Genomic DNA, 17,325 nt, shown 5'->3' with positions numbered 1-17,325 from the left:
CATAAATGAGTTCCGAACGTCGAAGGTATTCTTATGAAATTAGACTGATAAAGTCAATGTTATTTAATGACAGTTTTGTTTCATCAACTATTTAGGTTTGCAACAACTGTAAACAGAAGGGACTAGAACAAAAGAAGCTCTCGAATGGTAAAAAGTCCCGCAGTATATTAGATTGCAAAATCTGCAATATACTGTGGAACAGAGATATAAATGCAAGTAAAAACATGCTCGATATCTCTTGGGCCATTTGGAGAGGTGAAGGAAGACCCTCGGTTTTCACTAGAGAAATCGCCGTCGAGAACACGGTTCCCTCCAACAGGGTTTAGATATATACAAGTGTGTTTTATTCAAGCTCAGTACCAGTCAGCTTTTATACTTCACGTAGATATGTATTTGATTGGATGATAGCATTTACGTCATATAAACTTGAAACCGCGCTGCCCGTAGCCCAGGCAATTTTTTATTTTTTTTGACGGACGATTTTTTCACAGTTTTCCTCTTCTCTTATTAAATTAATTACAATGGTTGCTCCCATCACTGGCACTCTTCGCAAGAAAATCATCAGAGATATTTCTGTCTCTCTCGCCATTGGCTTCGGTGCTGGCTACTACTTCTGGCACACCTACCACATTCCCAGTCTTGACCGCAGAAATGCCTACTATGCTAAACTTGAAGCTAGCAAGCAATAAACACACAATCGCTTAATACAACTATACACACGCTGCAGTACACCTTAACTCTTGTCGCAGAAATACACGCAAAAAAATAGAGAGCTGAGCTACACTTTCACTCACACTTTTTTTGTTATAAATAAAAAAAAAAATAGTAGGAAGCCTATATTCTTGGTTTTTGTACACGATAGCTTTATTACATAATTTTGTAGAGAATCAATTCTTATGAAAAAATGTCTAGTGTTAACTCATCCAAAATGCCAGCTTTATCGCACAGCAGCTGTAGCAAACTACCTTGTCTGTTCAGCAGTTCTCCAGGTGAATCCATTTCGGCAATAGTTCCATGATCAAATACAATCACCTTATCATAATACACGACTTGACGTAGTAAATAAGGTATGACCAATAGTGTCTATAAAGAAGCATGAGCGAATAATAAATGATGATAATCATAACGTACGGATTCTTGGAATTCCTGGTCTATCACAGATCGAATGATTTCTTGAGACTCTATGTTCAAATCAGCCTCTTCAAAAACGACTAGTCTCGTACAGTCCTGAAGTAAGGCTCGCGCAATACAGAGTAGTTGTCTCTGACAGACGGTAAAACGAGAGCCATTTTTACCGATATCATAATCTAGATCATGAATATAAGAAAAGGGCAAGCCTTTGAGGTCACTGCTACTGCTGCCACTATGGCTGGATCTCTGTGACTGATCATGAGGCTTGGCAAGATAAACCTTGTACAGGACTTGCCAAAGTGCATAATCTTCGTATTCTCCAAATGGATCCAGGTTACTTCTAACTGTTCCACTCAGTAGCCAGCTTTCTTTTGTAATGTATGTAATACGTGATCTCAAATCTTCAACACCGATCTAATTATTATCATAAATAAAGCCTGTGGATACTTTGCTCATATGTGTACTTTTTTTTTTACCCAAGCAATATTAACACCATCAATCTTTATGGATCCTGCCATGGGTTCTACAAAGCGAAATAGACTGGAGACGAGCGCATTCTTTTCCCCATCTGCTCTTCCGATCAGCGCCACTTTCTCGCCCGAGTAGATATTGAGAGTAACATGTTTTAATGCAGCATCCACTTCAGAATGATTGAAACTAACCATGAGATCCTTGATTTGAATCGTTGCTGCTGTAGGCCACTATTTCTATGTCAGCTTATATATGTCATGTAAATACAGTAGACTTACTGAAGCAGGCGGGCGAGAGCCTTCAACAATGCTAGGTGGCTCCTGAGGAGCATTCATATACTCATTGATCTTTTCGACTGATTCAAAATGTATATCCACGGCTGTTGATTGTCGCATCAGCCAGTATACATATTCCTGTAGGTTTGTTGAAAATGTTAGTGCAATGCCTGCCATGCCGGCATCAATGATATCCATTTTATAGACAAGTAAAATGGAAATGAACAAGGATAACAGGGTGCCTAACAGTTCAATACGTACAAAGAGCCATCTGTTAGTCGTCCACAGAGTATAAAATGGTCTCATGTTGTCGTCGAGTCTATTGAACATCTTTTTCATCATTGTCCACTCTTCACCATAGGCTCGTATTGTTAGCAATCCAGTCAATGTATCAGAGAAGAGATGAAGGATGGGCGTGCGACTGCTGACATTTAACCTTTTCAATTCTTTAGAGGCTTTAATATATATTATGCCAATATAAAGATAGATTATGGCTAATGACAGTAAAAAAGGAATTAGAAAACACCATCCTTTCAAACAGGTCATACTTACTTGCAAACGTACTGACTACAAAGAACTCTGGTAGTATAATACCAATTGTAAACACAGCCCCAATGATGCTAAATGCCATTTGTAGCAAGAATCCAACTTGCCATCCTATACTTCCATCGACTATTTCTATATCCTTTATGAATCTTTCTAGGATCCGACCTGGTGATGTTATTTCAAAAAACTGAATAGGAGCGTGACACACCGACCTCAAGAGGCCCAAAAAGAGTCGGCTAGAGGCACGAAGGGATCCACGGTACTGGATAATGGTGCGAACAAAGTTAAACAGGACAGCGATAAGACTAAGGGCCAAGTAAACGAGCACGTAGTAATTGGTGACAAAGGAGTAGATACGTGTTGGATAAGTCATGGACCAAACCTATAAAACCAAGCATGATTATTTTGGGTGGCCGTATAGGATGAAGATGAACAGGTTACCTTCCTTTAGCCAATAACTCTCTGCTATATTTGATATGCATGCCAAGAGAGTGAATAGCACCGCAAAAGTCCAATACTGCCATCCACCACAGGCAGATAAATAAGTCGCATAGGCATAATCTCTTTTAGCATTCTCTTCTTCGTCTAGTAATCGAATCGAAGCTGGCATGATCGAAGCTTCATCGAAGAACTCGTCTTCTGTAAAGACGCCCGCCATAACACTGTTATTCTCAAAGAGGACATCCACTACATCCCCAAAGATGTCATAGTGTCTTACGGCATCGACCAGCGTCAATCTGTCTGCCCGTCGCTGCTTAATCATTCCCACAATCTTTTCTGGATCAGTTTCGACAGAGTCTACTACGCCTTGGCCGTCGGAGACAAGAGAAATATGGATAAAGATAGCTGCATCGCGAGCCCAAAACATGTCAGGATAGGCCGCAGCAACAATCACGGTCCTTTCCCGCATCAGATCACCACGAATACAGTTTTCGTATATAAAAGTAGATACTGTCTTACCGAGCACTTGAAAGATATCGTCTATCAACACAGTCTTTGCTCTTGAGTAAACAGCTCTAGCAAGCGATATCTTGTGATACAATGCCTCTATGAAAGCAATAGTCAGAAGAGGGCCCTTTCCTTTGTTTGTGGACATGTACCTATGTTGACACCATTGTTAAATATAGCTGATTTATCGCCCACGACGGTCAAATCTCCGTTTTCAAAGAGCGATAAGTCCCTTAGAAGATCACATTGATGTAAAACGGTTCTGTATCTTGCATCGTCCCAAGACTCTGAAAACAAAATGTTTTCTCTTACAGTCGTGTGTTCAATCCAAGCCGTCTGCGGCACATAAGCGACCTTGTGTAAGTAAAACAATGGACATACAGGATCCCGAACGAGGCTTTTATGTGTATTAGCTGTACACAAAAAACGAGAGGGCAAAAGGGGCTTCTCTCCTGAATCTAGAGGCATATCACCAAGCAAGGCCTTCAGTAGGCTTGTTTTACCACAGGCTGATGGCCCAGAAAGAACAGAAAGCCTACTGGATGGAATTTCGAGTTCAAATAGCACTTTTAGTTTGAAAACGTCGTTGCCACTGGGCCATTTAAATACAGCAGTACGAAGAGTGATTTTTGATTGCTCTTCATAGTCAAAAGGATGTTCACCATCGTCGTTATCACTGTCGCATGTAGCAGCGATTTCTACATCATCCCTCTTTTCTTCAGTATTCAAGAAGCGGACAACATGACCAAGGCTAACATAGATGTCATTGTAGGCTATAAAGGCTTGGGGAACAACATTCAGTGGATCACGTAACATACCAAATAACACAATACTGACGAATGCAGTGCTATATAGAGAATATCAAGTAAACAATGTATTCATTTCGTCATTTTAGACATTGCAATGCTTACCTCGCATCCAATGATTTCTTTTCGACAAGTGTGTACCATGCAAATGATGTCGTAGTTACAAATACGGGCATGGCAAACCAGATCAAGTTTAATAAGGTGTTTTGTGTATATACCTTGATCAACTTGACAAGTTCTTCATCTCGAGCACTCTACAATATAATATGTATATGTATGTGTATGTGGCAATGGCTATTGTTGCTACTTACAGAAATTGCATCTTCCCATCTTCTTTCTGAGGCTAATGTTTTGATCGTCTTCATACCTTCACAAAGCTCTTTCAACAAACGAATTCTCCAAGATTTGGCATCATTCAAATGTGTTTGGGCCTTCATGAGTTTTTGATTAATATAATGAGTGGATGGTAAGGCAATAACCATAACGATCAGACCCGCTAGGAAGGCAGTACCAAGTATTTGGTACAAAAACACAACACCTGCTATGATTTCAAGGGGACAAGTATAAAAGATCTACAAGACAATGTTATTATGACAAGTATTCACGCGTATGTACGTCTTTACATGAAGATAAGAAGCTAGTTCTGCTACCCGCTCTGTGTCCTGGTTGATCAAGTTCGATTTCTCTTCTTCTTCGTCTTCAGACATATCATGCGTTTGCTTGAGACGAAGGGCATGCGCGTATATTTCCGAGTTGAGCATGTGAACAATATTGACATGCCATCGTCTGCCCCATAGCAAGGACTGGGAAGCTATTAGGGTGCTGATCACGCTACAGATGAACAATGCCAAACAATACAAGTAACCCATTTCCCTATCCACCCTGTCTTCCTTTTGATGTGCTTGAATGTAATTCAATAGCTGACGTAAAAAGTAAGGATTGGTATAGTGAAAGATGACAGCTCCAATTGCTGTGACAAACTGATGCATGATAATTGCTCGATTGGCTTTGAATATCCGTTGTAAAAGCGATGAGACAGTGATAGCAGTCGACGCTCTTTGCTGCTCAGCAAACAGACGGTAGTTCTCCCTTGCTCTCTGTCGTGCAGGCAACTCCCATAAAGAGGTCACTGTAAGACGGGAATGAAATGCTGCCTTCAACAGAGGGTTCATCCAGCTAAAGGTAATGGATGAAAGTGGAGAAGCAGTTGGTTCTGCGCTTAATATACGACCCTACACAAAAAAATATCCGTTATTTTCCCCCTCTTTTGTAACAGACGTATACGTACATTTCGAATTACATTTCCATCTTGCATCACAAGCACATTGTCGTCATTATCTTCAAAATCGATTAGCTCTCTTTGATCTAATTCGGAAGGTGCAGTCATGATGGTCATCCATAATATAAAGCATAAACCGAGATCAATCAAGGCAGAATATATTTCGATGGATGATGATATAAACCACTTGTTGTCTGTAAAGATGTAATCAAATACTCGTACAATAGCTGACAATAAGATGATGGAATAAAAGAATAAGAGATGAGTGTTGTATCTAGTAAACTTGGTTGCGGTGAATGACTTGATAATGAGGACTAGAACATAAAACTGTATGCAGATTAGTATAGGCTGTATATGTATATATGCAGATCGTGTTACTCTTGAAATAAAGGCCAGTCCAGGGTTGATAATCTGATAAAGAGGTGGTCCCTTACAAGGTCTTCCTTCTAATATAACACTCTCTAATCTCCAAGCAAATAAAAATGCCCAGTTGCTTATTTCCAGTAAAGTGACAATCAATAAGCAAAGACTGGTCCTAAACATGGAAAGTGCTTTGACAGTAGGTAAACCAAAAGTGTAATCATGACTGTGATGATACTTGATAGACAAGTACGTGCACGAAACAATAAAGAACAATAAGGGCGTTATTCCATCAAGTATACTATATAGATAATAATTATATATACATCCTTTAAGTTGGTAACTATGATATATTATTACACTTTACGTTTCTCTATAACAAGAGTTGATATAGATTGGTTGGGTAATACTCTACATAATATTAATAATTGTTGACTTTCTGACAATAAAAAATTCTTTTTCTTTATTTCATCTGTTACTGGTTATTTCTTTACTTCTTGTTGATTTCCACAACCACAAAAGGGCTTCGTTAACATAAAAAAGTACAACAATAAAAAGTAAAAATAAGAAAAAAAAAGAGAGAAAGAGAAACAAAAATAAGGGGGAAAAAGTTTATTTCTCACAAAAGGTGACGCGATTTAAATATCCCTTAATTGTCCACAATGTTCACTTTAACTGTTTCAGAAGAGGTGGCCACTGCTCTACGAAGCTGAACAGTTTCCACAAAATCAAATGCATAAGAGCCAGGGGTTGTATCTTTGGGAATCGTCCATTGTTTGGTATATGTAACATATTTGTCTTGTTTAGCAGCAAGTGGACTAGGAAAGGAATTAGAAAAAAGATAAACTACTAGTGTTTCGTATTACCAAGTAGGACATATATTTTCAATCACTTCTTGCTTGGTATTTCCGGATCTTTTATGAAAATTGATGACGATATTCTTTGCATACCCATTTGATACTTGCTCTATAATTAAATATATATATAAGAACAAGAGTATAGAGCATATAATGTATAGCTACTATAGACAAGAGGTTGCATCACATATGTAATAGTAACATTTTCTCCGGCTTGTATACTTTGTCCGTTTGTAGGAGAAAGAATCTTCATAAATTGAAGTTGGTTATAGATATCGGCTAATGCAAGATGAAATAACAAGCATAGAGTGACTAAGGTATATGTTGCTTTCATTGTTGCTATGGGAATAGTTTAAAAAAATAAAGAAATTAAAAAAAGGGAAATGGGTATTATTTATAGATATCAAAAATAATTTGCTCGCAGTCTGTGTGACAGACAGTAATTATAAAGATTGGTTAATCAATTGCTTTAAAGAGTTATTAATTAAAGAAAGGTAGTCTATTGGAACACACTCGAGTAAAATGAAGAGGATACATTGTATTCCACTGAACGATTTTTCCCAGAATTGAATCCAGAAAGAACACATTGTTGTCTTGTGTATGTAAAGAGTAACATGTTGCATTTTTTACTTATTGCAATAGAAGCACTCTTTTCCACGAAATCACATTATCTTTATTAAGCTACAACATTTCCAGGAGCAGACGTATCCTTTCGAAGATCAAGCAAGAGTTCCTTCATGCGAGAAACATCTCTTGTATGATAACCTGTCTTGGCACTTTTAATATCAACTTCACTCACAACACGCTCCCAAACATTGCTTGAAGAAGATATATTTTCACGGTTCTTTTCGGTTGACTCTTCACGAGCTCTATAAAAAAGGGGATAAGCTACATCCTTTTTTTTTTTTCTGGTTATTTTCATCTTTTACCTGTTTTCTTCAATCGCTCTTTGCTTCTTATCGTTATAATCTTCATAAAACTTGTCAATTTCCTCACGAGCCTGTTTAACGAGGTCTTCCTTCTTCTTTGAGGAAACAGCATCACGCTCGGCAATTACTTCAGCTTGTTTCTCGCGCCATTGACTTTATAAGCAAGTTGAAGTTAATCCGTTATTGAGATATGCAGTCATTCTTACCGAACTGTCTCTGGTTCTTCTTCTGGTAATAAAGCCTTATAGAATGCCTATTATATAAAAGAGACATATTTGTAAACTTGGCTCTTTCATCTTTTTTACAAATGCAAACCTGTGAGGTTTCTAATTCTTCAGCCTTGGGGAATTCTGCTTCAAATGAAGAGTATGTATTATCCACAGGTGGAGTGGACATGGTTGGAGTTGGTTCAGTAAAGACCGAGGGAGACATGGGCAAAGTGGAAGGTGTCATCAGATTAGTAACTGCAGGTGATTGAATGGGTTCAGTGTTGAATAAATCAGCATCTTCGCCTAAAGCTGCTCTTTCACGAGCAAGAAAGTCGGCAGTAGGATCCTCGGAAGGTGTGTTGAAATCGCCAAAGTCAGACATTGATATGTAGAGTGAAGAAGAGGAGAAATAATCTATGTGACGTATTGCTTACTTCTTCTAAGCGGTTCTTGAATTTACATGTTGCTTGATTTTGACCGCAATTCTCTGTCCGCTTTATTGTTTAGAGCCAACGAATACCAAGCCAATATGATTAGTAAAGCCTTGAAGGACAAGTATAGCTGAATGGTGTTGTCAAGGTTAATCTTCATTTTTTAAAAAAAGACAAGTCAATGTATCTGTAAGTTAAGGGAAAATGATAATAGTAAATAGGTATACGAGGAAATCCACAAGAAGGTTGATGCTACAGGCTTTTCCTCTAGGCGCTACCTATATCGTCGCTTTACAGCTTCACACTATCAAAATGACTATTTAACCAAAGTCTCTCCAGTCAAATATTCTTTATGAATTTATTACAAGTACACGTGAATGGTTTTGTTCTTTGTTGATCAAACTGGTAACATAAAATCAATAAATCATTTCTTATCTCTTTCTTCTTTAAAAGATAAATTTATATTCTACATCAATGAACATGGAAAGATGTCTGTTCCTGAATAAGCTTAACGTGACGCTGCATATTGAAAAGGCTTGTTGACGGCATCACAGGTAGCGCTTGTAACATTAACCTTCTCGGGGACTTCTTCGTGCGCGTAGTGTACACCATAGTTTCAGCTCTTTTTGCCGGGAAACATAATTGGCACTTGTCAAGTAAATTCTTGGAAAAAAGAGTCAGAAATTCAGACAATTCCTACATAATATACTATAATTTTTATGTGTTAGAAGAAAAATACAAAGGTAAAAATCAAAGTGCTTGTTCCAACATCCTTATTGATAATGTTGTACAAGATATTATCCAATGTGATGATAAGTATAAGAAATTTATTCAAGTACAAAAGGACAATAGTTATAAAATTGTAAGGTACGCCCGAACATCACCAGGCAATCAAGGCAAAGAAAACAGAAGAAGGCTACTTCAAACAATGATCGACAAGCTGAAAACTCGTTTTCGTTAGTATACATGCTTTTCCTATCACAACCCTCCTTGGTCAATGAGCCTTTTGATAAACGGGATGTTAATGATGATATTCTGGAGGGATCGGGTGGCTCCACTAAAGATAATGCAAAATACATGTTAAAGATGAATTTATATTAATAGATATCCTGCTTTTTAGATCTTCTGGAGTTTTTGAACTCTTCCGATATGCAAGTGATTTGGTTACTTTGGAGTACGCTAGTTTCTCCACAAATGTTGAGGGTGTAAAGAAATCCTTAAGAATATCCGTACCTATTTGAAAGCTGATAAAGAAGACACATCTGCTCCTGGCCCTTCAAATGCTGTGGTACAGTGTGGAATTCGTGATGTGAACATTGCATTAAATATATATTTACAAATCAGCACATGACAATGAAAGCCTTCCAAAAAATTAACGGTGTTCCTGGATTTAATGCGCTGACCATAACGGCAGTACACTCCTTAGTGCCTCGGTAAGTATAAAGCGAGTAATACGTTATTTTTTATTCATTAGTCTTTTAGTTAGACAGAGATGGTTGGCAACCTATCACTATCAGTAGGACAATAAATCTAAAGAAAGGCTCAGTTAGAGTACTATATTTATTCGAATCCCATTTCTTACCTTCAGGCCTTCATCAAACTTGATGATAGGAGGTTTTTCAGAATTCTTGAGGAATAATTGATTCCAGAAGGTCTATAAAGTAATATGTATTAAGACATTTATATAATGAGTAAACCAATTTTACCTTTGCTATCCATCGATGACCCTTCAAGCTAGGGTGGAAACAATCGAGGTTGCTATAAAAGATAGATTAGACGAATGTAAAAAATAACGTCTACTATACCTAAGAGCATCAACAGGAAAAGAAGACAAGTCAATTGGAGCAGGAGTGTACATGACCGCAAATGTTCCTCCAGGCTTTCCTGGGTACTTTGCAGCAATTGCCTGCAACTGCTTATTGTATCCTATCCACAACAAGTCAGGAACTAAATCAATTCGGCTGTTTATTCTTACCATCAGAGACAGCATCCATACTTGCCAGTTTGTCTGCAGAGCTGGAGCAACTACATTCAATCTTATTTTCCAAGATACCATTGGGTTTACAATATTTCGTCTGGCCAGCAGTTAAAGGAAAGACTCCTGAGACTTTAAAAGATCCAACTAGATAGACATAGGTCAGGGCTCAAGGTTCTGGATAACAGAGTAGTACCTTACGCAAATTCACCACAACTTTAGGAATCTCCTTCTGGATTCTTTGAATAGCAGCATCCACGTATTTACCATAAGCTTCTGGGGTAACGTATTTTGAAGTTAAAATGTTACAAGAAGCACATTGGTCGTTACCTTTCACAACAGTCAGTAAAGGTGCTCATTTATATATGTGACATTAACTTACTGCCTATTTGAATTGTAATCATTTTCCACGTAGTTTTATATCCATCAGACAATAGGAAATGAGACTTGATACCTAGCCATAAGTTATTACAATATTCTATCTAAGGTGATAATATTCAACTTACGAGGAATAAGGTAGTCAAGTTCGTAGTCAAGGTTCATTGCCATCGCACCACTTTGGGCTGCATTCAAATTATCTCTCAAGGGTCGATCTAGTACAAGTGTTAAAGATACGACAAGGTTCAATAAATAAAAAATTACATAAGGACAACGGCGGAATACACAAGGGGCCATAGCATAAAGAGGCAAGATGGCTCAAGGTCGATGCACCGTGCACGTTTGGGTTATAATTCCTTATAAAGTTTGCCAAAGTGACAGCCCCAGTATCACCACCAATTCCATAGCTGTTACCACGGAACTCCAATACTGAGCTAAAGTTTAAAATTCCAGTACCTCCTTCACCGTTATTGATACCCATCATGCCAAACCCAGCCATAATGCTATGAATATAAAAAGGTTATTACCCCATTGCAGTGTTAATTTCTGTTGTACCTATCGCCTAATGCAGCAATGACTTGGATATCATCGACACGAAGATCAGTGACGTCCTTTGCCGTACCATTTCTAGGACCTAGTTTTGGACATTCAGAAATAGACGCGACATCGATGGCATTCACGCTTAGAGCAGCAATTGAGATCAAGGATATGAGCTTGAATAAGATCATGTTATTTTTGCAACAAGATTACTTTTTTACCAGATCTACTTTATTTCTACATAACATAATATATATACTAAAATCTGCGTAATACAGATTGTACAGAACGACTGTTCTGCTTAACAGAACGTGTGTTTATACCTCTTGTGTATTTCTCAAAGGAGAGCTTGCTACCACCTTCTTGTGTTATTGTCGTATATTGTGCCCATTGACAATGTTTTCCTCTTCATACACCTGATGCTCTGCTCTCAATGTGATCTCTTGTCTGATGAAACTGTTTATTCTTTCTTTTGCTTATTTAATTATAGGATGTATCTGCATTTCCCTTTGCTGTAAAGGCATACTAAGTCGTATGTTAGCATTAAGTGTCTTTGCCGATTGGCATTGGCCAAAGAAGTTAAGCTCATACCATTGGATTGCATGATTAAGTGTATAAATTGAAGGTTATTCTTTATTTTCCCAAGTACTAAAAATATATAATAAATCTTTATAATATTTTTTCTGCCTAGATTTTCTTTTAATAAACATGACCCTGAACAATAATTTGTGCGTGTATGCAATATTGTGTCACTTTCCATTATTGTTCAATCCACTGAATAAACATTGTTACTCCAAAAAAAGGATGATAGACTCTTGCTTGGATTTTTTAATTTTCCACGTAACAACGGAAAAGGCAGATCAAGTGCTCAAGTGCTCAAGTCATTCCGTGTTGCACTTGTGTAGCGATGATCGGATATGTATGGCTGCTGTCACAGTCTTACAGACGATTGCAACCATATATAATCCAAAAGGGGAGATGTATACTTGTGATAGGCGTAGTTCAAAGAGTATATGGTTTCTCCTTTTTCGATTATATTCAGGGGGTGACTCAGAATGACCTACTTGTTAAATCAGTGAACTTCAGTTAGTTACTGATTTACATTAGTGTACCCACTTGAAATACTTTTGGTTGCACCCCATTCCCAAAGGTAATCTGCATGCGGTTCCTTTTTCTGTTTATCAAAATACATCGATTACTCTTCAATCTATTGTGAATATTTATTATAGTGGTTATAGCTTTGGTCGACAGGGAATCTACAATCATGACAAAAGCTTGATGTGAATTACTTTAGAGCTTCTATCAACTTGCTCATCTCTGTACATGCCTTAATTTGTGTGATGTCATCGAAAAAGTTAAGACGGTAATGTAAAGTATTTGAAAATAAGACGATTTTGCTTTTTTAGACGAATGCAATAAACAAAACGAGGCGAAATAGGAAATGCCTTATACTATGGATTTTCAATCACCTGAAGTCAATCTCGTTATTAATGCATCTTTCCAGAAGGTTTGACTCAGAAGGCTTGAGGGTGCCTGATCCAATCTTGACAGTCCTCAATGGTAACTGTTTCACATGCCTCACTGATATGGGGAGTAGGCATGTCTTCCTTATTCAGCGAGTTTCTTCTGATATTACTCTTGATCTTGAGCTAATATTCCTCAATAAGGTTCGAGAAACGGGAGTAAGGTAGCATAAACAAAGACTTGCATCCCATTCTGTTTATAACGTTCACAGCAAAGCGAGAGTGCTGAATTCTACAATTGTCCATGACAATAAAAATAGCTTTTTGTTGTACTTAGGAGGTTATCAGATATTATCGTCAAAAAAAGGGCCTCCTAAAAGCCGTAACGCAGATGCTACAACAAAAGAACAGGAAAACTTCGACTCAAGCATATAACGAATACTGGAGAAATTGGGTAAGATGATGCAGGATGCAGATAGCTAATCCTTTGTCTGAAGACACAAGACTAGTTGTTGAATACTTGAGCTTTTTATCCAGGTATTCAAAGTCTCACTTGAATTCCATCCGACCGGGATTGGTGCCAGTATACAACGTTGTTCATTCGGAACGAGGTGGACTGGTGAATGATATTTTCGCCCAGGAGTTCTTCAAGTCTGTCAGGAATATTAAGATACAAATTCTCAATAAGTATCAAGAAGTATGGGACCCATTGCTGGTAATCACCTCCATAAAGGAAAACTGGGCCGTGAATACAAACTTATTGTTGGACATATTGCAGAAAAAACCATCATTCTGCTTTGCTTGGGGACTATCTGACGACCAAAATCGGATTTGGGGCGATTACAATGTCGGGATATCGACTTTCACTTTATTGACGCAGTTGCAAGACCAACAGGGATTGAAGTATTTAAAGGAAATAAACAAAGAATTAACGAGACTGAAAGTCAGTTATCCTTTATTGAATTAAAAATGGAGATCTATTTATACTTTTTCTAATAATCGGATAAAGTTATCTCAGCTATAATGATTACCAATGCTTAAGGTGACGTTGACAGGACAATAGCGATGTATTACGAACTGTTGTCTAAATAAATTTTTTCTTAGACTTATAACTGTCACAGTGATAAATATTCACACATAGGCAAGAACTCCCAATTTATAAATAGATATGAACTATCTTGATTCTAATTGGGTTATTTAATTGTTCTTTATGTGCAATGGTTTATTGATGTGCCGTTTACTAGCCCAAATACCATAGGGGTAACTCTATTGGCAAGAGCTCCAAAGGAAGGACCAGCAAAAGTATCAAAGCTTGGGTGAATCGAAGACAGCAAAGTATGCCCTGTATGTGCACTGTGGGGCTACTGCAGTAAGGCGCGAGAGAGTAGGTTGGGAATTAGTGAAGAACATACAATATTCCTTAAATATATCAACATGAATCGAAAGCACCAGCACCAGTTTCCGGTTCTACAATTGTTAACTAGATCAAGAGCGTACTACAATTGTTTGGTGTAGATATAACAAAATGCAAAGCTCATTCAACACGTTCTGCGGCCAGTACCAAAGCTCTTTTAGAAGGAATTAACGTAAAAAAGCTGAAACATCATGCAAACTGGAGTCAGAGGTAAAACACGTTTGAAAAATATTATTTTAAGCCAAAAGAACAGTATATAGAGGGTACCAGAATCGCCAAAGCGGCATTTCAACAAACCATACCATTAGTCCTTAAACAAGAGTGCCGCATCCGAAGTTAAATCGAAGTTAACTATGACTGAGATAGGTATGCCCCCAATTCTAAAGTTGACATAGAGGGAACTGAGGATGTGGCAAGTTCCCGTCCAAGGTATAGAAAGTTCTTTTAAGCATCCACCCATATGTGAAAAAAAATCAAATGTTTGCTATTTACAGACACTCATATCTTAATTACAGTAGAAAATGGATTGCACTAACTGCCGACCTTTAATAGTTTTTCAGCACAACAGAGGTTTAGTTTTTACTCATCACACCATGATTGGATAGGATGAGTTTGAATATGAATGAATGATGACGCTTCAGTTGCGATCCAGAAATGCTGGAGCGCAAATCTGGAGCGCACGAAGTATTACCCAATTTTGAAGCGCATTCTGAAGTGCACCGTGCTATCCATTTTGACCCCTTGAAAAGTCTGATATAAATTGAATAGCGTGTGGCAAACATACAGTGTTTTGCGCTTGAAAATAGAGGTTTTGAAAAATAGAGTTTTTTTTTTTTGGCCAATAGAAATTTTTGAATTCAATATAATTTTTTAAATTCGCAGTAGGAATTTTTGATCATCAGTAGAAATGTTTGACCATCAATATACACATCACAAAACCAATAAAAAAAAAAAAAGAACTTATGGTAGTTCAAACAAAACTAAATTTATTTATAAGCTTATATTCTTTCAATATTCATACACTTTGTAAATAATCCTCGTGAATGGCGGATCTAACCTTGACAGTCTTCAGGTACAACTTTTTTAACTGCCTCTTCAATTCTGTCAGCAAACATTTCGTTCTTCCCAAAAGGTATATTACGCGCCTCATCTTTAATTATTGATCAGCACACTTCCATTGGGTTCAAAAGAGGCGATTAAGGCAATAAAAAAAAGTGGTGTTTGTCCATGGTCACGGATTGCTCTAAGAACTTCAGGTGTTTTGTGTATTGTGGCATTGTCCATAATAATAAATATATTACTCAATCCAAGTTTGTTCAAAACTAATGCCGTTTCTACCATAAACAACAATAAGTGTGTTGAGTTAGATTAGGTATTCTGAGAAATCTTGGGATATCAAATTTATGTGTGTGCTTCTGTACATAAAGTATATTTGTCGGTTTAGGCCAACTTAGGTTATCGAGAACTGTAAGCTTGTTGCTATCTTTATTACTTTCATGAGATATAAAGATACTTAAAGCGAATCAAATTAAATCCTAGCTATTCTATTATGGTACATACGCAACATACACAACATACGCAGCATACGGTACATACACAACATACACAACATACACAACATACGCAATACGATAAAAGTGCTGTTAGAATAGGACTTTGGCTTTCATTTTATTAAAGACAACCTCTTTATAAAGTTTACATTAATTGACCCCTTGGGAAGCTCTTTTATTTTATGATATGCATGAAATGATCTTTTAAAGGCTACTTATATATAATATATGAGGGGGAAGAAGGATTATAATCACAAAGTGTTCTTATGAAAAGCATCTTTCACTGTTAAGGGAGACTTGTAGCGTTCGAACAAATTTTGACTTCTTCCTTTTCTATAACACTCATCCCATGAAAATTTTCCTGGTTCTTCGCGTAGCTTAATTACGAAATAACTGTCTACAGTGATTACTTTTTCAATAGGTGTGATCGTCCCAGTTTCATCCTCTTCAACCATTTTGATTTTCTTATTTGTATACTCGAAACCGTCTTCAGCATATCGCTTGATTTTTTTTAAGAATAGCATCATCGTTCTCCGCTCTTTTAAGCTCATCTATACATTTTGAAATTTTTTGGAATTGATTGTTTGTGTTTTTCATTACATCCATTATATGATTGTAGTTTTCCTCTTCCTTTGTTGTGTATGGTTCAAACGATCTTGCAGCGATTCGGTATATACATCTTAGCTCAGGATCTTCACTTTTTTCGAGACCAAATAAACTTTTCTTCTGGTTGCAAAGAAAATATGTTAATGCAACTACTGGTTTCATAGTGTTTTCGCTCATTACATTTGCTGAGATGCTATCAAGGGAATAAAATCGACAGGTTTTAGCCCAAAGGCACTTTTTGCTAGTATAGTATGATTTGTTCTGTGGTTGGTTAAAATTTTCTTCCATAAAAGCTTTCGACGAGAATCCTTGAATCACAAAGATCATTACTACAGGTTCTACTTTAGTTAGATCGTGAATGTTTAAACAATATCGCGTCAAGCGTTTCATAAACTTCATATCGACTATTTGCTGTATTTCAACCAAGGCTGGTGGCGTAGCCATGGTGTGTTTTCCTCCTGGTATTCCATAAACAATATCGCTTTTTCGGCCATCTTTGAACTCTTTTTGACCTATATCATATGCAATACCATTCACCTTCCCATCTGGAGTTGCAAGATTAAAAGGATGTAAACATGACAAAACAAGTTAAAAACATACCTGTTATTTCATTGATAACTATTTCCTTGATTTCTGCCTCATAGAACAGCATCTTGCTCGCTAGATCAGTCCCAGGACGGGTTGAAAGGGTAATGAGGATAGGGTCATCGGTCAATTCTAGTACTATGTTAGTGATTTATTTTTTTACTGTTTTAATAAAGTGAATTTACTTGACATAGCCAAAGATCAATAGAAATTAAAATTAAATTCAGTAATAACCAAAGAAAACTGCTATTTGAAGAGAGTACGAAGAAAGCGCTATACAATAAAATGCAACACTGACAAAAGAAAAGGAGAGTATTTATATTCGTACGGGGACAAATATTTGTGTGATCAGCTCTCTCCTTTTCATTCTTATATATCGTGTGTAATGCATGCACCGTACACTATGGGAAATTTTCCCTCGAAAAATTCATTGTCCAGTAAATGCGCAGTGGTTGGCCAGTAGAAAATTAATAAAAATTTCACAGCCAAAAACTTCCTAAAGTGGTATGTACCGTATGCACCGTATGTTGCGTATGTTGCGTATGTTGCGTATGTTGCGTATGTTGCGTATGTTG

At 37.2% G+C, this 17,325-nt stretch overlaps 6 protein-coding genes across 6 annotated transcripts; 1 reads left to right on the top strand and 5 right to left on the bottom strand.

Annotated features, from left to right (window-relative positions):
• Positions 1-521: 521 nt before the first annotated feature.
• On the top strand, positions 522-689 carry RHIMIDRAFT_209463 (cytochrome-c oxidase, subunit VIIa; the record flags this gene model as incomplete). Its single annotated transcript, XM_023607140.1, has 1 exon — positions 522-689. The coding sequence occupies one exon, from the start codon at positions 522-524 to the stop codon at positions 687-689; it is 168 nt and encodes a 55-aa protein (XP_023461053.1).
• A 205-nt stretch (positions 690-894) lies between these two features.
• RHIMIDRAFT_303782 (uncharacterized protein) lies at positions 895-5,564 on the bottom strand (the record flags this gene model as incomplete). Its single annotated transcript, XM_023614428.1, has 13 exons — positions 895-1,083; positions 1,132-1,545; positions 1,608-1,832; positions 1,881-2,371; positions 2,430-2,610; positions 2,632-2,728; positions 2,781-2,805; positions 2,865-3,470; positions 3,524-4,218; positions 4,283-4,431; positions 4,489-4,749; positions 4,801-5,409; positions 5,466-5,564. 13 exons carry the CDS (start codon positions 5,562-5,564, stop codon positions 895-897), a joined length of 4,041 nt encoding a protein of 1,346 aa, XP_023461052.1.
• Positions 5,565-6,299: 735 nt separating this feature from the next.
• RHIMIDRAFT_100964 (uncharacterized protein) lies at positions 6,300-7,081 on the bottom strand. The gene is made up of 3 exons (XM_023605107.1): positions 6,839-7,081; positions 6,683-6,782; positions 6,300-6,634 (listed from the first exon to the last, which is right to left on the bottom strand). The coding sequence occupies exons 1-3, from the start codon at positions 7,005-7,007 to the stop codon at positions 6,466-6,468; spliced, it is 438 nt and encodes a 145-aa protein (XP_023461051.1). The 5' UTR covers positions 7,008-7,081; the 3' UTR covers positions 6,300-6,465.
• Positions 7,082-7,349: 268 nt separating this feature from the next.
• RHIMIDRAFT_242769 (uncharacterized protein) lies at positions 7,350-8,193 on the bottom strand (the record flags this gene model as incomplete). The annotated part of the gene is made up of 4 exons (XM_023609837.1): positions 7,350-7,542; positions 7,603-7,755; positions 7,809-7,855; positions 7,918-8,193. The coding sequence occupies 4 exons, from the start codon at positions 8,191-8,193 to the stop codon at positions 7,350-7,352; spliced, it is 669 nt and encodes a 222-aa protein (XP_023461050.1).
• A 1,531-nt stretch (positions 8,194-9,724) lies between these two features.
• On the bottom strand, positions 9,725-11,323 carry RHIMIDRAFT_316839 (uncharacterized protein; the record flags this gene model as incomplete). Its single annotated transcript, XM_023615079.1, has 10 exons — positions 9,725-9,772; positions 9,825-9,896; positions 9,949-10,000; positions 10,048-10,168; positions 10,218-10,364; positions 10,419-10,547; positions 10,600-10,671; positions 10,724-10,810; positions 10,860-11,098; positions 11,151-11,323. The coding sequence occupies 10 exons, from the start codon at positions 11,321-11,323 to the stop codon at positions 9,725-9,727; spliced, it is 1,140 nt and encodes a 379-aa protein (XP_023461049.1).
• Positions 11,324-15,881: 4,558 nt separating this feature from the next.
• RHIMIDRAFT_274988 (uncharacterized protein) lies at positions 15,882-17,119 on the bottom strand. The gene is made up of 3 exons (XM_023612514.1): positions 16,936-17,119; positions 16,766-16,882; positions 15,882-16,710 (listed from the first exon to the last, which is right to left on the bottom strand). The coding sequence occupies exons 1-3, from the start codon at positions 16,940-16,942 to the stop codon at positions 16,049-16,051; spliced, it is 786 nt and encodes a 261-aa protein (XP_023461048.1). The 5' UTR covers positions 16,943-17,119; the 3' UTR covers positions 15,882-16,048.
• Positions 17,120-17,325: the final 206 nt, after the last annotated feature.

The sequence above is a fragment of the Rhizopus microsporus genome (assembly GCF_002708625.1).
Source record: "Rhizopus microsporus ATCC 52813 unplaced genomic scaffold scaffold_38, whole genome shotgun sequence".
In the NCBI taxonomy this organism is placed as follows: domain Eukaryota; kingdom Fungi; phylum Mucoromycota; class Mucoromycetes; order Mucorales; family Rhizopodaceae; genus Rhizopus; species Rhizopus microsporus.
Note: the sequence above shows the minus strand (reverse complement) of the source record. Positions and strands in the feature narration are given on the sequence as shown.